We start from the raw sequence: 18,131 nt of genomic DNA on the forward strand, positions 1-18,131 counted from the left end.
CCGGGTGCGAAACGAACATTTTGCCCCTTGGAAACCCAAAAATTACCGTTTTACCCCTAGACCCCTAAAATTGACCCGAAGCTTACCAAACTTCTTAAAACATCCCTAAACATATTTATAAGCATTTATAGACGTAAAATCGAGCCCATTTCATAACATAACCGATTCAATTTAAAACTTCGACCGGGGTCCCGGTTTTAACCCGAATCGACTCGAAACCTAACCAAATTCTTCCCAACTTTTTACCACACCAAGTAAACACTTAAAAGGCCCTAAAACCATCAAGACTCAGCCCTTAAACCTTTCTGAATGGGCCAAAAACCTGCTGGACAGATTCAGCTATTCCCATCTCTAACCCTTCCATGTGCCACCCGACTTCTGGCACCCCTAGACTCGCACCGGCTCGCAATTGTGATGAGCCCAGCCATCTAGGACCTAGACCAGACCCTAAGAGACCTACTGAACCCACGCAACCAGCCCCATGGAGCCCACACGACGACAACGAGCACTAGAACTCAAAGCCCCCACATCCGAGCCCTTCTCCTTACCGCGTGCGAGCTACTAACTCAGGCGGTTCCAGCACATGCCGAGCCCTTCCAAGCCTTGTAGCAGACCAACCAGGGTCTGGTCTAAGGCTCATATAGTTCCCTGCATTGCTGGAAGAACCTTTCACGCTGTTATTCCAAGAACCGAGCCATCCCCATTGAAACATAACTCCCGATCCAACAACCTACAGCCTCCAGCACGATTTCTAATCCTGAAAACAAGATCTTGTCCTCAAATTTAGTCCCTAAACCAACAAGAATCGTATCCCCTTGCACAGGACACAAGAAAAACGTGAGTAGTTGTTAGAAAATGAAAGAAAAGCAACCCAAAAACATTCGATCTTCATGCTGGGTGATGGATCAAAAGTTCTTACAGTGATTAACACAAATATAACATAAATGTGACATGAATGATACATAAAAGTGAATATATTCGTGCCTTGATGATTCCTACGCAAGAACGTCGAAGAAATGAGCAACGGGAAGGCGCCGGAAAATTTATTTTACAAGAACAAGGAGATGCCGAGGCTCTCAACTGAGTTTTTTTCGAGAATATGCTGTGATGGGAGTGAAGGTGTCGGCTGATACAATCATTAGGTTTAGGTTCAAGAGTAGCTTAGGTGGTAAATAAATAGTATACTAATAGATAATGAGCCCTAATTTGATAATTAAAAGTTTAAAAAGATAATTAAGCCCAATAAGCATAAAATTAGGCCCATTAAATCCAGACACATTCTCGAAAAATATTTCGTGTTGGTAAGTTTTTGAAAATATTAGCCGAACCCTCAAAAAGTCTCCTGATTCGATAAAATTTGCGTACCGGATAAAAATAAAATCATGCGGGTAAAAATAGCCAATAATGCCCATTTTTCAAAACACACTTAAAAACACCTTAAATTAATCAATAAAAATTAATCTTGTAATAAAATAATTTTCCTGAAAATTCTTCGGTCTCCATTCTTCGTTCGAGCGCGAACTGCATCTAGAAACTCTAACGCATGAACTTTTAAAATTTCATGAATTAAATCTTATCATTCGATAATTTTGCATAAAACGCCCAAAAATATTTAAACACATAATTTAAATAAAAATCTTAGATGGCATGCATTCAGGTTACGTGATTTAAATTCATGGACCTTACAACTCTCCCCCCTTAAATAAAATTTCGCCCTCGAAATTTAGAACGTACCGAATAACTCCGGGTAGCGACTCCTCATCTCGGTCTCAGTCTCCCAAGTAGCCTCCTCCTCGGAATGATTCAGCCACTTGACCTTGACCATCTGGATCACCTTGTTCCAGAGCCTCTTCTCCTGCCCGTCCAAAATCTGAGTGGGTTTCTCCTCGAATGACAGGTGCAGTGTCAGCTGAAGTGGCTCATAATTAAGCATATGCGAATGATTCAACATGTACTTCCGTAGCATGGAGACGTGGAACACGTTATGAACTCCCGCCAGATTTGGCGTTAAGCAACTCTGTATGAGAGTTTGCCAACTCTCTCTAGGATCTCAAAAGGTACGATGAATCTAGGGCTGAGCTTGTCTTTCTTCCCGAACCTCATCATACCCTTCATTGGTGAGACCTTCACGAACACATGATCCCCTACTACGAACTCAAGATATCGCCGCCTTTGATAAGCATAACTCTTCTGACGGCTATGTGCAGTCTTCATCCTGTCCCGAATCCTGACCACTAAGTCTGCTGTCTGTCTAACAACATCTGGACCCAACTCTGCTTGCTCTCCTACCTCATCCCAATAAACTTGAGACCTACACTTCCTCCCGTAAAGTGCCTCGTACAGAGCCATACCTATCGATGCCTGATAACTGTTGTTGTATGTGAACTCCACAAGAGGTAACTTTGGCTCTCAGCTGCCCTGGAAGTCGATCATGCATGCTCCGAATAGGTCCTCCAGAATCTAAATCACCCTCTCTGACTTCCCGTCTGTCTGAGGATAAAAAGCTGTACTGAACAGTAGCTTCGTACCCAACACTTGATGGAGACTCTTCCAGAAAGCAGACGTGAACCATGGATCCCTGTCGACAATATGGACACCAGAATCCCGTCGAGTTTGACTATCTCTCTGATGTACAGCTCTGCATACTGAGTCATGGTTAATGTCTTCCTGATCGGTAAGAAATGAGCTGATTTAGTGTGCCGGTCAACAATCACACAGATGACATTGAATCCCTCAGTAGTCCTCGGAAGCACTGTAACAAAATCCATAGTAATGTTCTCCCATTTCCACTCGAGAATTAGGAGTGGTCTCAGCTTCCGTGCAGGTCTCTGATGCTCTGTCTTGACCAGTGGAGAAGTCAAACACTCAGTGACGAATCACAGAATATCCCGCTTCATGCCTGACCACCAATACAGAGTCTGTAGATCCTTATACATCTTCGTAATCCCTGGATGGATGGAGTACAGGGTGCTGTGGGCCTTGCTCAAGATATCTGCTCGAAGGGAATAACTGTCAGGAACCCATAGGCGGTCCCTATATCTTACTAAGCCGTCCAAACTGTATACAGTCTCTGGCCCTTAGCCTCGTCCCTCTGTCTCCACTTCTGTAACTGCTCGTCAGAAGTTTGCCATGTCCGTATTCTGTCTCTCAGAGTCGGCTGTACTGTCAGAGTAGCAAGATTTGGGGCCTCGCCCCTAGCATAAACTGAAAGCTCAAATCTCTGAATCCCAGCCTGTAGCGGTCTCTGCACTGACAGATGAGCAATCACTGCATGTTTCCTGCTCAAAGAGTCCGCAACAACATTAGCCTTACCCGGATGGTAGCTAATGTCGCAATCATAGTCCTTCACCAGCTCAAGCCACCTCCTCTGTCGCATATTCAGTTATTTCTGTGTGAAAAAGTAATTCAGGCTCTTATGATTTGTGAAAATCCTGCAATTCTCTCAATACAGATAGTGTTCTCGAGATCTTCAGGGCAAATACCACTGCTGCTAGCTCGAGGTTATGAGATGGATAGTTCTTCTCATGGACCTTCGGCTGTCTGGACGCGTAGGCTATCACTATGTCCTGCTGCATCAGAACCGCGCCCAAACCAAGCTTCGATGCATCTGTAGAGACTACAAACTCCCCCTGCCCTAATGGCATAGCTAGTACTGGTGCAGTGGTAAACGCTAGCTTCAGTCTGTCAAAGCTCTCCTGACACTCAGTTCCTCAAATAAACTTGGCATTTTTCTTCGTCAAGGCGGTCATAGGCACCGCGATAGAAGAGAAGCCATGGATGAACTTTCTGTAATAGCCTGCAAATCCCAAGAAACTGCGGATATCTGTCACACTTTTCGGAACTGGCCAGTCTCTGACTGCCTCCACTTTGTTGGGGTGGACCTCTATGCCATCCTGAGATATAATGTGGCCCAAAAATGCCACCCTGTCAAGCCAGAACTCACATTTGCTGAACTTGGCATATAGTTGTTTGTCCTGTAGAGTCTGTAACACTGTCCTCAGATGCTGACTGTGCTCCTCCTTGCACTTCGAATAGATTAGAATATCGTCAATGAAGACTATGACGAACTGATCCAAAAATGGCTGATACACGCGATCCATGAGATCCATGAAAATCGCTGGTGTGTTCGTCAGTTTGAAGGGCATCATCATAAACTCATAGTGCCTGTAACGCGTCCGGAAGGCTGTCTTATGCACATCTGACTCCCTCATTTTCAGCTGATGATACCCGGATCGAAGTTCTATATTTGAGAACACTGAGGCTCCCTGAAACTGATCAAATAAGACATCGATTCTCGGTAGCAAATACTTATTCTTAAATGTGACTCTGTTCAACCCTCGGTAGTCAATGCACAGTCGCATGTTGACATCCTTATTCTTAACAAAAAGAACTGGTGCACCCCAAGAAGAAAAACTAGGACGAATTAAACCCTTATCCAGCAGATTCTGAATCTGATCTTTAAGCTCCTTCATCTCTGTATGTGCTAACCGGTAGGGTGCCTTAGATATCGGCACTGTCCCTGGCACGAGCTCAATCAAAAAGTCAACCTCTCTGCCATGTGGGATTCCTGCAACATCGTCAAGGAAAACATCGGAGAACTTGATAGAGGTAAGATTTATGTGTTTTAATGCATTGTGTGAGTCGTAGTCTGCATTGTTCTTGGTTATATGGAGTTTACATTCTGTCTATTTCATCTTATTTTATTACATTTGATCACCGCTCACTGAAATTATGTTAATGTGCAGAAAAATGGAGAAAAATCAACTGAAAGAGAAGGCTGGGGACAGAAGATGTTGCACCCAGCACGAGTGCAGCAAAAGAAACGAGTGTCAAGCAGAACACCTCGCGCTAGGGCGGTAAAACTTGACTTTTTCCTTCAACCTCTTGCGCTGGGGCGGTTAAGTTTGACCGCCCCAGTGCGAGAGGCTGCGGAAGACACCAGCATTACAGAAGATCACGCGCTAGGGCGGGGAAACTTGACCGCCCCAGCGCGAATCAAAAAAAGGAAAGTTTCCTATTTGGATTTTATTAAATTTGGAAGGCTAAAGAAAAAAACCTAAGCACGAAAAAGGGGACATCATTCAGCAGCCAAGGAAGAGGAGAAAAGGAGAAATTGCTTGGAGTTGAAGATTCGAAGTTTTTCGGTCATCGTTCTTCGCATTTTTCGTCAAATCTTGTATTTCTAATTTAGTTTTTATCCTTTAAACATTGTTGTGTTTATTTTTACTATGAATTCGAGTAGCTAAACTAAAATATTTGTTGGGATTTAAGGGGATCCTACCCCGAAATTTGAATTGGTTAATTCCATTGTCGATGTTGATTTATTCTTGATTATAATACTATTTTGCATTGTGATTATTAAAGCGTAGCTAACTTTAATAGTAATCTTATGTCGTGAGTGAGTTCGAGAAAATAGCTTGTGATAAGAACGAGTAGTATAGTCCGTGGATCTACAATTTACAAAGAAATATGCAATTGGATACATGTTGATAGTTATAGTCATAAGGGTAAAAAACTAGGGGATTTCAAAGATCGATATGCGATTAATTCTTGATAAATAATTAAAGACATTTAATTACTTCTGTGACGCCCGGTTTAGGAATTCATAATTATTCCGTTACTAAGTGCCACATTTTTTTTGCAATCTTTCTTTATTGAACTTATATTTTTATTTTTATCATTATTATCATTAGAAAAATATTCTAGATAAAAATTTAAATATAATTTAAAGATTATCTACAAATATTTACATTCTTATTTCAAATATGTACAATTATTTTACAGCGGAAGTTTAACATTCATATGTACAATTATGTTACAGCGGAAGTTTAACATTCATCTATAAACAGATCATCCCAACTGTCAAATATTCTTAATTCAGCTTCAATTATTTTTCTCTTGTTCCAATTCGTGGGTTCCTGTGTCTGGAAATTACAATAGACGAAAAGAAATAGAGGGTTAAGTCTTTGAGGACTTAGTGAGTTTAAATTAGTATATGGCTTTTAAATAACACTTCATCGTAATTATGCATGAAATAATATGCATAACAATTTAGTTATTATGAATGATATGCAATGAAATAATAAATAAATGAAAATTCCATAAATTAACATTGGTGGCTCTAATTGAGCACTTTTTACGAGCCGGATGAACCATTCTCCGGACCGAAATATTCGGTGCGCGTTGTTCAGATGAACCATATACCCGGGACTTTTGACCCGTTGTTCATTGGACTCATTTTCCGGGCGGAAGCCACGTTGTCCAGTGGACTCAATTTCCGGACCGAAATCCGTTGTCCATGACTCCATTCATTAATGGTATATCAATCCATTCATAAATATGCAAGAAAATATACCAGTAATTGAAATGAATTGTATATGATAATTGAACATTAAATAAATGCTATTGAAATTTCCAGGCCAAATGTCAAAGGCTTTAATAGAAGAATGAATAGTAATTTCCTCACCTGATAACTTACAGTTTATGCTTGATTAATAATCCGAGTTGCTGGAGCAAGTCCTAAAAATATATTATGAATGATATTTATATGTTAGAGTTTTTAAGTAACTAGCTGATCATTTCCAGATTATTTTTTGTTCAAAATTTAACCCGGTTGATTTTACTTAAGTTTCCAAAATTCATATTAATTAGAAGGTATATCCAAACATTACGAAAGTTGGCCAAAAAGTCGGAAATATCATCAGGAACGTTCGGCCGCCGGAAAATCGTCGATCCGACGACGGTGCTAGCGCATGAGTCATCTTCCGGCGGGCACGCGCGGCCGGATTTTTTCCAGCATATGTAACTTTTGAATATCTTTAATTCTTCCGTTGAAAGTTTTGTCAAATTCCTAACCCATCAATACCAGATTTAAATATCGTCGTATGGATAACTAAGGTACTTCGGCATTCCGAAAATGTTAGTTCCGGCAATATTTTGGGACGACGATTGGTATGTGCCTCATCTATGCAACAAGAGGTACAACTTTTATATTCAAGTCGACCTCTAGTTTGGTGTGTAGCTATAAGAAAAATAAACGAAAAGTACCTAGCTTGAAGACGGGATACCATTGCCGTTTTGCGGATTATCTTTGTTTGATTTTTCTGATTTTTGAGCGATCCTTTTACGTCACTTTCCGTGCTATATTGTTTTACTATATGAGATGAATAGTTGGTGATTTATTGGGATTTTTCGGAAAGAGGTATGGATTTTTCTTCTATTTTTTTCTCCCTTTTTTCCCTTTCCTCCTCCTTCTTCCGTTTCCTACTGTCTCTCGGCTAGTTTTGAATTGCAATAGGCGAGAGTTCATATATATAGCCGATTCCATGCTTATCCTTTTATTATTATTATTATTATTTTTATTTATTTATTTATTTATTAAATGAAAAAAATGTTATGTTTATCCAAACTTAATATTATTTTATTCGTGTATCTAATTATTGAACCTAATTATCTTATATTGAACTTAATAATTATTGTAATTAATTACTTAACATATACGTTGAGTTTAATTATAATATTTTATTATATTTTATTATATTTTGGGTATTTGATTTTGGAATGGGAACCTCATAGTGCTTGATTAATTTTTAAGTGTATTGCGATGTATTTCAATGCATTTCTAGATACTTTGGACAAATAAAATTTATACCGAAAAATAATGTGATAAAAATTTAAAAGTGAAAATAGTAAAATTTATACTAATAAAAATGCATTTATGCACCTTTGTTTTTAGGGTGTCACAATATCCCCTACTTTTAAAAATCTGGTCCCCAGATTTAAAAGTTATTGGAATAAATGAGGATATTGACATCTCATATCTTTCTCTGTTTCCCACGTTACTTCTTCAATGTTGTGGTTTTTCCATAAGACTTTTATCAACTGAATTGGTCGATCACGAAGTTCTTTTATTCTTTGGTCCAAAATCTTCACAGGTTGTTCTTCATATGTTAGATTTTCTTCCAGATCTATCTGTTGGTGGTCAACTAATTGGGCTGAGTCTACTTTGTATTTCCTTAATTGGGATACGTGGAATACGTTATGTATAACAAATATATTTTCAGGTAGAGATAGACGATAAGCCACAGTGCCTATTCGTTCTATTACTTCAAAAGGTCCAACAAATCGAGGATGAAACTTTCTTTTCTTTCCAGTACGCTTGATTCCTTTTCTTGGTGATACTTTTAGTAATACGTAATCTCCGACTTCAAATTTCAAATCTTTCCGCCTCTTATCTGAATAACTCTTCTGTCGACTTTGAGCTGTTTGTATTCGTTGCCTGATAAGTTGTATTTTATCGATAGCTTCTTGTATAATGTCAGGCCTGATTGCTCGTTCTTGTCCATTCTTTGTGCCTCTCCATTCATCCATATCCCAGTTAAGATGAGAGCGACATTTTCTTCCATATAATGCTTCATATGGCGCCATTTTTATTGAGGATTGATAACTATTGTTGTATGAAAATTCAACTAGAGGCAAATGTTTTCCCCAGTTTGCCCCAAAATCCAACACACATGCACGAAACATGTCTTCCAATATTTGAATGGTTCGTTCAGACTGACTATCGGTTTGCGGATGTGCTGTGTGCTAAAATTTAATTTGGTACCAAGGCATTCCTGAAGTTTTTTCCATAATCTTGACGTAAACTTCGGATCTCTATCAGATACTATGGTAGTGGGGATACCATGTAACCGTATAATTTCCTTCTGAAAGAGTTCAGCCAGTTTTTCCACCCCATATTTGTGACTTATGGGTATGAAATGTGCTGACTTGGTCAAGCGATCAACGATTACCCATATGCTATTAAAACCTCCTGGGAGTTGGGGTAATCCAGTCACAAAGTCCATAGTTATTTGATCCCATTTCCATTCTGGTATAGGAAGTGGTTGCAAAAGACCTACTGATCTTTGATGTTCAGCCTTTATCATTTGGCAAGATAGGCATTGTGAAATGAAATCTGCAATATCTCGTTTCATTCCTTTCCACCAGAAGTGTTTTTTAATCTCTTGGTACATCTTAGATCCTCCTGGATGAATGCTGATCCGAGACTGATGTGATTTTTCCATTATTTCCTTTTTCATTGAGCTAGGCACACAAATACGGTCATGATAGCATAGTATTCCTTGTGAATTGGTGACGAAATTGGTATCAGTACGGAATTTTGAAACTTCTTGGTCCAAATCTTGATTTTGCTTAATTCTGGTAAAAAATTCCGGTTCGATTCTCAATCCAGCCAAGTGCCCACGAGAATGGATGTGTACCCATTCTCTTTCTTCTTTCATTTCCAAACAAGCCATGCTAATCTTTCTACTTAAAGCATCAGCCACTACATTAGCTTTACCTGATTGATAAAGAATGGAACAATCGTAATCTTTCAAAAATTCAATCCATCTTCTTTGCCTCATGTTCAGCTCTTTTTGAGTAAATAAATACTTCAGGCTTTTGTGGTCTGTATAAATATCAAAAGTGGAACCGTACAAGTAGTGTCTCCATTTTGATCATGCAAACACTATTGCTCCTAATTCCAGATCATGAGTGGGATAATTTAACTCGTGATTCTTTAATTTTCTAGATGCATATGCAATAACTTTATCGTTATTCATTAATACACATCCAAAGCCTTCTTTTGAGGCATCTGTGTAAACCACAAATCCTTCTGTCCCTTCTGGTAAAGCTAATACAGGTGCACTGGTAAGCATTTCTTTTAATTTGCAAAAACTTTTCTCACACTCATCATTCCATAAGAAAGGGTTGTCTTTGCGAGTTAGCTGTGTCAGGGGAACAGCAATTTTTGCAAAATCTTTAATGAATCTTCGGTAGTATCCCGCTAAGCCGAGAAAACTTCTAATTTCTGTGATGTTGATTGGTTGTTTCCAACGAGATATGACTTCTATTTTTGCAGGATCTACTTCCAGTCCTTTCTTAGAGATAAAGTGGCCAAGAAATGACACTTTTTCTAGCCAAAATTCACACTTGCTGAATTTGGCATACAATTGATGCTCTTTCAAAGTTTTAAGAATCAATCGTAAATGTTGAGCATGTTCCTCATGACTTCTTGAAAATATCAAAATGTCATCTATGAATATGACAACGAATTTATCCAAGAATGGTTGAAATATTCGATGCATCATATCCATAAAAGCTGCAGGAGCGTTGGTTAATCCGAATGGCATTACCACAAACTCATAGTGTCCATAACGGGTATGAAAAGCCGTTTTGGAGATGTCATCCTCCTTAATTCTCAATTGGTAATATCCTTGTAGCAAATCAAGTTTTGAATATACTTGAGATCCTTGTAAAACATCAAACAATTCTTCGATATGCGGGAGAGGATATTTGTTTTTGATGGTAACATTGTTAAGTTCTCGATAATCAATGCACATCCTTAGAGTTCCATCTTTCTTTTTGACGAATAATGCAGGATCACCCCATGGAGATGTACTAGGCCGGACGTATTTCTTGTCCATGAGCTCTTGTAATTGAAGTTTTAATTCTTTTAACTCTGAAGGTGCCATTCGGTATGGAGTTTTAGATCTGGGTTGTGCTCCAGGTATTAGATCAATGGAAAATTCTACGTCTCTCTGAGGAGGTAAAGTATTAATCTCTTCAGGAAAAACCTCTGGAGATTCTTGTACAACTGAGATTTCTGAGATCTTGATTTGATCTTTTGGCTTATTTATCAAATAAGCTAGAAATCCTTGTCCGTTGTCTTTTAGTATAGCCCTGGCTTCTGCGGTTGATACTATTCCCATGGTATGGTTAGCTTTGAAAATGATTAGATGAGAAGTTTAAAGATAAACTTCTTTTGTGTAGTAATTGAGTTGGGCTTGGTGTCTATATAACCAGTCCATTCCAAGAATAATATCATAGTTCTTGATAGATAATTCAATCAAATCTGCTGGATATTCTTTTTCTTGGAATTTTAAGGGACAGTTTCTGTAAATGATGTCAGTAATCATCGTTGTCCCTAAAGTTGAGCAAATTTCGAAGCTATATGGTAGCTGCTCAAATAACAGTGGTAATTTACGTACAAAAACTTTTGAGATAAAAGAATGAGTAGCTCCTGGATCAAATAAAGTTTTTGCAGAACTGGATAATATAATAACAGTACCTTCTACGACTGCAGTGGGGTCAACTTCCTCCTCTTGGTTTCCTAAGAGGGCATAGGCTCGAGCAGGTATCTTGGCTTTGTTGTGGGTTGGGTCTTTTGCGTTCTTTTTTGACAATCTTGAACACGGTGTTGCTCACTTCCGCAAATAAGATATTTCCCACCTTTTCTGCAGCACTTTTCTTCTTCATGATTTGGTAATCCACAATATCCACACTTTTTATTGTTGTTTCTTAGAACTTTTCCTTTGACAGCTTCTCCTTGCCTGACTTGTTGTGTTTTCTTTTCAAATTTTCTTTTCCAGTTATTATCCTCAAAAGGGTTGGGTTTCCTGATTTTCTTTTATTCTTTCTCTTTTTTAAGAAGTGTCTTGATGTCTTCTTCCACTCGTAGGGCTTGATTAACAGCAGAAACATAAATGGTAACTTCTGTGGACAGTGTTGCCCAACGAATATCGAGCTTTAACCCTTGAACAATTTTTTTCATTTTTCTTACCTCATCTTCCTTGTAGTGTGGTGCATAATGTATAAGACGGTGGAATTCTGCCACATATTGAGCTACGGTCATGTCACCTTGGACTAAATCCATAAATTCACGTTCTCGGGTATTTAATATAACTTGAGTTATATATTTATCTTCGAACTCTTGCAGAAAATTTTCCCACGTTTTTGGGGTGTGATTCTTTGTCCACCTATGTTCCACTGTACGCCACCAGTTATGAGCTGCTTCTTCAAATAGTAAGTGGGAAAATTCACCTTTTGTTCGTCAGAATAATTGAGAATAGAGAATATTTTATTGATTTTGCTTAGCCAAGATTCTGCTTGATAAGCATCTGGTTTTCCTTCAAACTTTGGCGGCTTGAATCTTAAAAATCTCTCAAGAGCTCGATCATTTGCCTCAATGTGATGATCTTGAGCTTGATCATGAGGTCGTGGTTGATTTTGCTGACAAAACTGCATAAATTGATGCATTATTTCAAACATATTTTGTATGTTTTGTTCTTGGGGGGGATTGTGTTGAGCGTTTCTGGAATTTCCACCAGTTGCCGAGTTGTGGTCATCTTGAGGGGGGATGTCTTGTCTGATTCTGGCTTGAGTACTATTTTGCGAAGACGTCATTCTAAACACATAAATATAAAATATGAACATATCTTGCATAGTTATGTGAGAGGGTAAATAGTCAGTTTTATTTATAAACAAGACATGTTACAAATATTTACAATACCCAAGCAAAATACAAACAGAACAAGCAAACTGAGTCATCAAGCCTACAAAAAATGATGACCATAATAATCATCATTAGGCATGATGATTATTAATACTAGTTATATACTAGTGCCAAATAGTCATTGTCTTCATTCGTCGTCGGAGAGATCTATAAAAGTTGTGTGGCTCGAGCCTTCATTTGTGCCTGTGGTTCCCATGGTAACATTTTGATCCGTATTCGGCAGTGATGTATGTGGTTCAACTGGGTCCGGTTCATAACTAAGCTCATTTTTATTTTCACTTTAAGGTAGGATAGTCATTGGAATAAGGTCATCTATTCCAAATACAAAGTTTTCCCACATGGAGTCACGAAGAAATTCAACTTCCGGTGACTGCAACAAATAATCTTTTATCATAAAGGGGTTTTGATCTATTGTTGTGTTTATGATGCCAGAATATTCTGCAAAAGGGGCTGGTACATACTCTGAAATACTACTACCTCCGGTTTCAAATGTGCTAGTGATGGGAGGAGTTGTGGTCTGATTTGTGTAAGATGGACCGATAACACCAGGTTCCATTCCGTGGATAGATTGATAAACCAGTTCACGCCCATGCATGATTAAGTGGTCAATGTGGATCGAAGGGTGTGATACTCCCTTTAAGTAACTAATCAAACCTCGGTCATAGAATTCATGCATGTCTAGTAAGTATATAAGAGTGCGGTCTCTTTCATACAATACATGACCTAATTCTCCCTGATATGCTAGATTATCAGCCCTCATCCGTTCTTCAATAAATCCATGAAAAGTTTTAGTTGTTCCAAAGGTTTCAAAATGCTCCCGATACATGTTCACTAGACATTTCAAATCTGAGTTTTCTTTGCTTAGTTTTGCTATTTCTTCCTCCATTTGTATGATGATTATAGTTTGTTTTTTCTTTGATGTCCCATTAGACTCCGTCATCCTGAAAGAAAAATATTTCAATTATGAAGACAACATAAAGATTAAGGTATGACATTATAATAAACCTTAGGCTCCTGTCTCTAGGCTCTAAGAAACCTAGGCTCTGATACCACTTCTGTGGCGCCCGGTTTAAGAATTCATAATTATTCCCTTAGTAAGTGCCACATTTTTTTTTTCAATCTTTCTTTATTGAACTTATATTTTTATTTTTATCATTATTATCATTAGAAAGATATTGTAGATAAAAATTTAAATATAATTTAAAGATTATCTACAAATATTTACATTATTATTTCAAATATGTACAATTATTTTACAGCGAAAGTTTAACATTCATATGTACAATTATGTTACAGCGGAAGTTTAACATTCATCTATAAACAGATCATCCCAACTTTCAAATATTCTTATTTCAGCTTCAATTATTTTTCTCTTGTTCCAATTCGGGGGTTCCTGTGTCTGGAAATTACAATAGACGAAAAGAAACAGAAGGTTAAGTCTTCGAGGACTTAGTGAGTTTAAATTAGTATATGGCTTTTAAATAACACTTCATCGTAATTATGCATGAAATAATAGGCATACCAATTTAGATATTATGAATGATTTGCAATAAAATAATAGATAAATGAAAATTCCATAAATTAACATCGGTGGCTCTAATTGAGCACTTTTTACGAGCCGGGTGAACCATTCTCCGGACCGAAATATTCGGTGCGCGTTGTTCAGATGAACCATATACCCGAGATTTTTGACTCGTTGTTCATTGGACTCATTTTCCGGGCCGAAGTCACGTTGTCTAGTGGACTCAATTTCCGGACCGAAATCCGTTGTCCATGACTCCATTCATTAATGGTATATCAATCCATTCATAAATATGCAAGAAAATATATCAGTAATTGAAATGAATTGTATATGATATTTGCATATTAAATAAATGCTATTGAAATTTTCAGGCCAAATGCCAAAGGCTTTAATAGAAGAATGAATAGTAATTTCCTCACCTGATAACTTACAGTTTATGCTTGATTAATAATCCGAGTTGCTGGAGCAAGTCCTAAAAATATATTATGAATGATATTTATATGTTAGAGTTTTTAAGTAACTAGCTGATCATTTCCAGATTATTTTTTGTTCAAAATTTAACCCGGTTGATTTTACTTAAGTTTCCAAAATTCATATTAATTAGAAAGTATATCCAAACATTACGAAAGTTGGCCAAAAAGTCGTAAATATCATCAGGAACGTTCGGCCGCCGGAAAATCGCCGATCCGGCGGCGCGTGCAGTAGACGCGCCGACGATGCTGGCGCGTGTGTCGTCTTCCGGCGGGCACGCGCGGCCGGATTTTTTCCAGCATATGTAACTTTTGAATATCTTTAATTCTTCCGTTGAAAGTTTTGTCAAATTCCCAACCCATCAATACCAGATTTAAATATCGTCGTATGGCTAACTAAGGTACTTCGGCATTCCGAAAATGTTAGTTCCGGCAATATTTTAGGACGACTGTTGGTATGTGCCTTATCTATGCAACAAGAGGTACAACTTTTATATTCAAGTCGACCTCTAGTTTGGTGTGTAGCTATAAGAAAAATAAACGAAAAGTACCTAGCTTGAAGACGTGATACCGTTGCTGTTTTGCGGAATATCTTTGTTTGATTTTTCTAATTTTTGAGCGATCCTTTTACGTCACCTTCCGTGCTATATTGCTTTACTATATGAGGTAAATAGTTGGTGATTTATTGGGATTTTTCGGAAAGAGGTATGGATTTTTCTTCTATTTTTTTTCTCCCTTTTTTCCCTTTCCTCCTCCTCCTTCTTCCGTTTCCTACTGTCTCTCGGCTGGTTTTGAATTGCAATAGGCGAGAGTTCATATATATAGCCGATTCCATGCTTATCCTTTTATTATTATTATTATTTTATTTATTTATTTATTAAATGAAAAAAATGTTATGTTTATCCAAACTTAATATTATTATATTCGTGTATCTAATTATTGAACCTAATTATCTTATACTGAACTTAATAATTATTGTAATTAATTACTTAACATATATGTTGAGTTTAATTATAATATTTTATTATATTTTGGGTATTTGATTTTGGAATGGGAACCTCATATTGCTTGATTAATTTTAAAGTGTATTGCGATGTATTTTAATGTATTTCTAGATACTTTGGACAAATAAAATTTATACCGAAAAATAATGTGATAAAAATTTAAAAGTGAAAATAGTAAAATTTATAGTAATAAAAATGCATTTATGCACCTTTGTTTTAAGGGTGTCACAACTTCACTGAGTAGAATTAGTTTGGCACAGCTCGAAAGGGCGTGTTCAATTGAATAGGAAATCCTGTCGGAAGCATAATCACTATCGAACGAATTAGTTAATTAACGAGGGGTAGGTGTACCAATACTCCCAACAAATTCATTTTCCACTGAAATTTAATTAATCAGTCTAGCTTATATATTTCAGTATTTAATTCTTGAACTTGTTCATTGAGTTTTTATTTAATATTAGTAGTCATAAACAACCATTTAAATTTCGTTGCTAAAGATTTGATAACTGGAAATAAAACTTGTCAAATATAGTCTCCACTTGAACGACACTCTTACTCTCGTACATTATACTTTTACTTGACATCGTGCACTTGCGATTAATTTTCGAGCATACAAAACCATATTTTTATTGAGGATTCCATAGTGCAAGTTTTGCTCGATTAAGTTTTTAGCGCTTTTGCCGGGGACTGTTAATTCACAATTTTATTTTTAGTTATTTTCTTTAGCATTTTTTAATTCTCTTGAGCAAACACTCCATATTCTATTCCAGATATCTTTTTCAGTGCTTGCCAAAGTCACTCGACGTGGAGCTTGAGCAGTTTGACCCTGAGATTGAAAGAACTTTCCACAGAAGAAGACAGCAGCAGAGACTGAAGGAAGTGATGGAGAGGCACGAGCACGAGCATGAGGAGGAACACCATAAGGATAGAACTGTTGAGATGCCACACCGCATATCGATGCTAGAGTATGCCCATCCTTCTTTGGATGTTGCACGCCCCACCATTGTGAGGCCAATTGTGCGGGCAAACCACTTCGAAATCAAGCCAGCTATAATCCAGATGATTCAGAATAAAGTCCAGTTTGGAGGATCTGTATTAGATGACCCAAACACGCACATCATAGATTTTCTTGAAATTTGCGATACTTTTAAATTTAATGGAGTTTTTGATGATGCTGTTAGGTTGCGTTTATTTCCTTTCTCCTTATGTGACAAAGCTAAAGCATGATTAAATTGTTTGCCTGTAGGTTCGATCACCACATGGGAGGACATGGCAAAAGCGTTTCTCATTAAATACTTTCCTCCATCTAAGACCATGAAGCTGCGGGCAGACATCACCACATTTGCTCAATTCGAGCAGGAGTCTTTATATGAGGCACGGGAGCATTTCAAAGATCTATTACGAAGATGTCCTCATCACGAACTGCCACTTGGGTTAGTCGTTCAAATCTTTTACTATGGCTTACTCACTCCTAATCATACTATGATAGATGCTGCTGACTGTGCAAACCTACTGAGAAAAACTGCTGAGGAAGGATATGAGTTATTAGAGGAGATGGCCGCTAGCATCTATCATTCCCAATCTGAAAGGAACAACCAGCGAAAAAGTGCAGGAGTTCACCAGGCAACTGACCTTTCCGCTATTACTGCACAACTTGATGTCTTGAATAGGAAATTTGACGACTTGAATATGGGTGGCACGGCTATGCGTCTTCAAGAGATATTTTGTGAAAAATGCAGAGGAGAACACTATATTAAGGACTGTCAAGACAGTGGTCCTTTTTATGTGCAAGAAAGGGCACCAGTGAATCAAGTGGGAGTCCAAAATCGTCCAAGGAATGATCCGTATTCGAACACATACAATCCTGGATGGAGGCAACATCCCAACTTCTCATGGGGTGGCCAAAACAGTCAAAATCGACCACAGGGAGTACAAACATATGGAAAACAACCAATGTATAGATCTGAGCCTCCTAGAGAAGAAAAGTACAATTTGGAGCATATGATGTCTAAGTTTACCTCATCTACTGAAACTAGACTCCAAAACCAAGATGCATCAATAAAGGGGCTAGAAAATCAGATTGGGCAGTTAGCTAAGATGATAGCAAGTAGAGAACTGGGCACCTTGCCAAGTAACACAGAGACCAATCCAAAAGAGCAAGTGAAGGCCATTGAGTTGAAGAGTGGAAAGTCTAGAGAAAAGGAAAAAAGTCAAGTACCGGATGAACATACTGAGACATCTAAAGGTAAGTCTTCTAACTCTACACCAGCACCCATTGCACAATCGAAGATTGTCATACCTCCTCCTTTCCCTGCAGCATTGAAAAAAACAAAACTTGATGTGCAATTCTGTAAGTTTCTTGAAGTATTTAAAAAATTTCATATCAATATTCCTTTTGCCGATGCTTTGATGCAAATGCCTTGTTATGCTAAATTTTTGAAGGACATCTTAGCAAACAAGAGAAAATTGGAGGATCACATGACGGTAAATCTAACTGAAAATTGCTCTACTTTGGTGCAAAACAAGTTCCCACCAAAACTTAAAGATCCAGGGACTTTTTCTATTCCTTGCATGATTGGTGATTTTGTTTTTCATAAAGCCTTATGTGATCTTAGTGCAAGAATTAACCTCATCCCTTTGTCTGTATTTAGGAAACTTGGGTTGGGAGAACCTAAGCCAACGAGGATGTCTTTAAAGCTAGCAGACAGATCTGTCAAGTATCCACGGGGAGTTATTGATGATGTACTAGTGAAAGTTGACAAATTTATTTTTCCTGCAGATTTCGTGGTGCTCGACATGGA

General features: G+C 37.8%; 1 protein-coding gene and 1 non-coding gene across 2 annotated transcripts; both read right to left on the reverse strand.

Annotated features, from left to right (window-relative positions):
* Nucleotides 1-11,449: 11,449 nt before the first annotated feature.
* LOC142519687 (uncharacterized) lies at nt 11,450-12,078 on the reverse strand. The gene is made up of 2 exons (XM_075622719.1): nt 11,799-12,078; nt 11,450-11,685 (listed from the first exon to the last, which is right to left on the reverse strand). Exons 1-2 carry the CDS (start codon nt 12,076-12,078, stop codon nt 11,450-11,452), a joined length of 516 nt encoding a protein of 171 aa, XP_075478834.1.
* Nucleotides 12,079-16,648: 4,570 nt separating this feature from the next.
* Nucleotides 16,649-16,754, reverse strand: LOC142519983 (small nucleolar RNA R71). The gene has a single exon (XR_012813865.1). It is a non-coding gene; the product is annotated as a small nucleolar RNA R71 (small nucleolar RNA).
* Between the last annotated feature and the right edge of the window lie 1,377 nt (nt 16,755-18,131).

Source organism: Primulina tabacum, chromosome 11 (assembly GCF_025594145.1).
Source record: "Primulina tabacum isolate GXHZ01 chromosome 11, ASM2559414v2, whole genome shotgun sequence".
Classification (NCBI taxonomy): domain Eukaryota; kingdom Viridiplantae; phylum Streptophyta; class Magnoliopsida; order Lamiales; family Gesneriaceae; genus Primulina; species Primulina tabacum.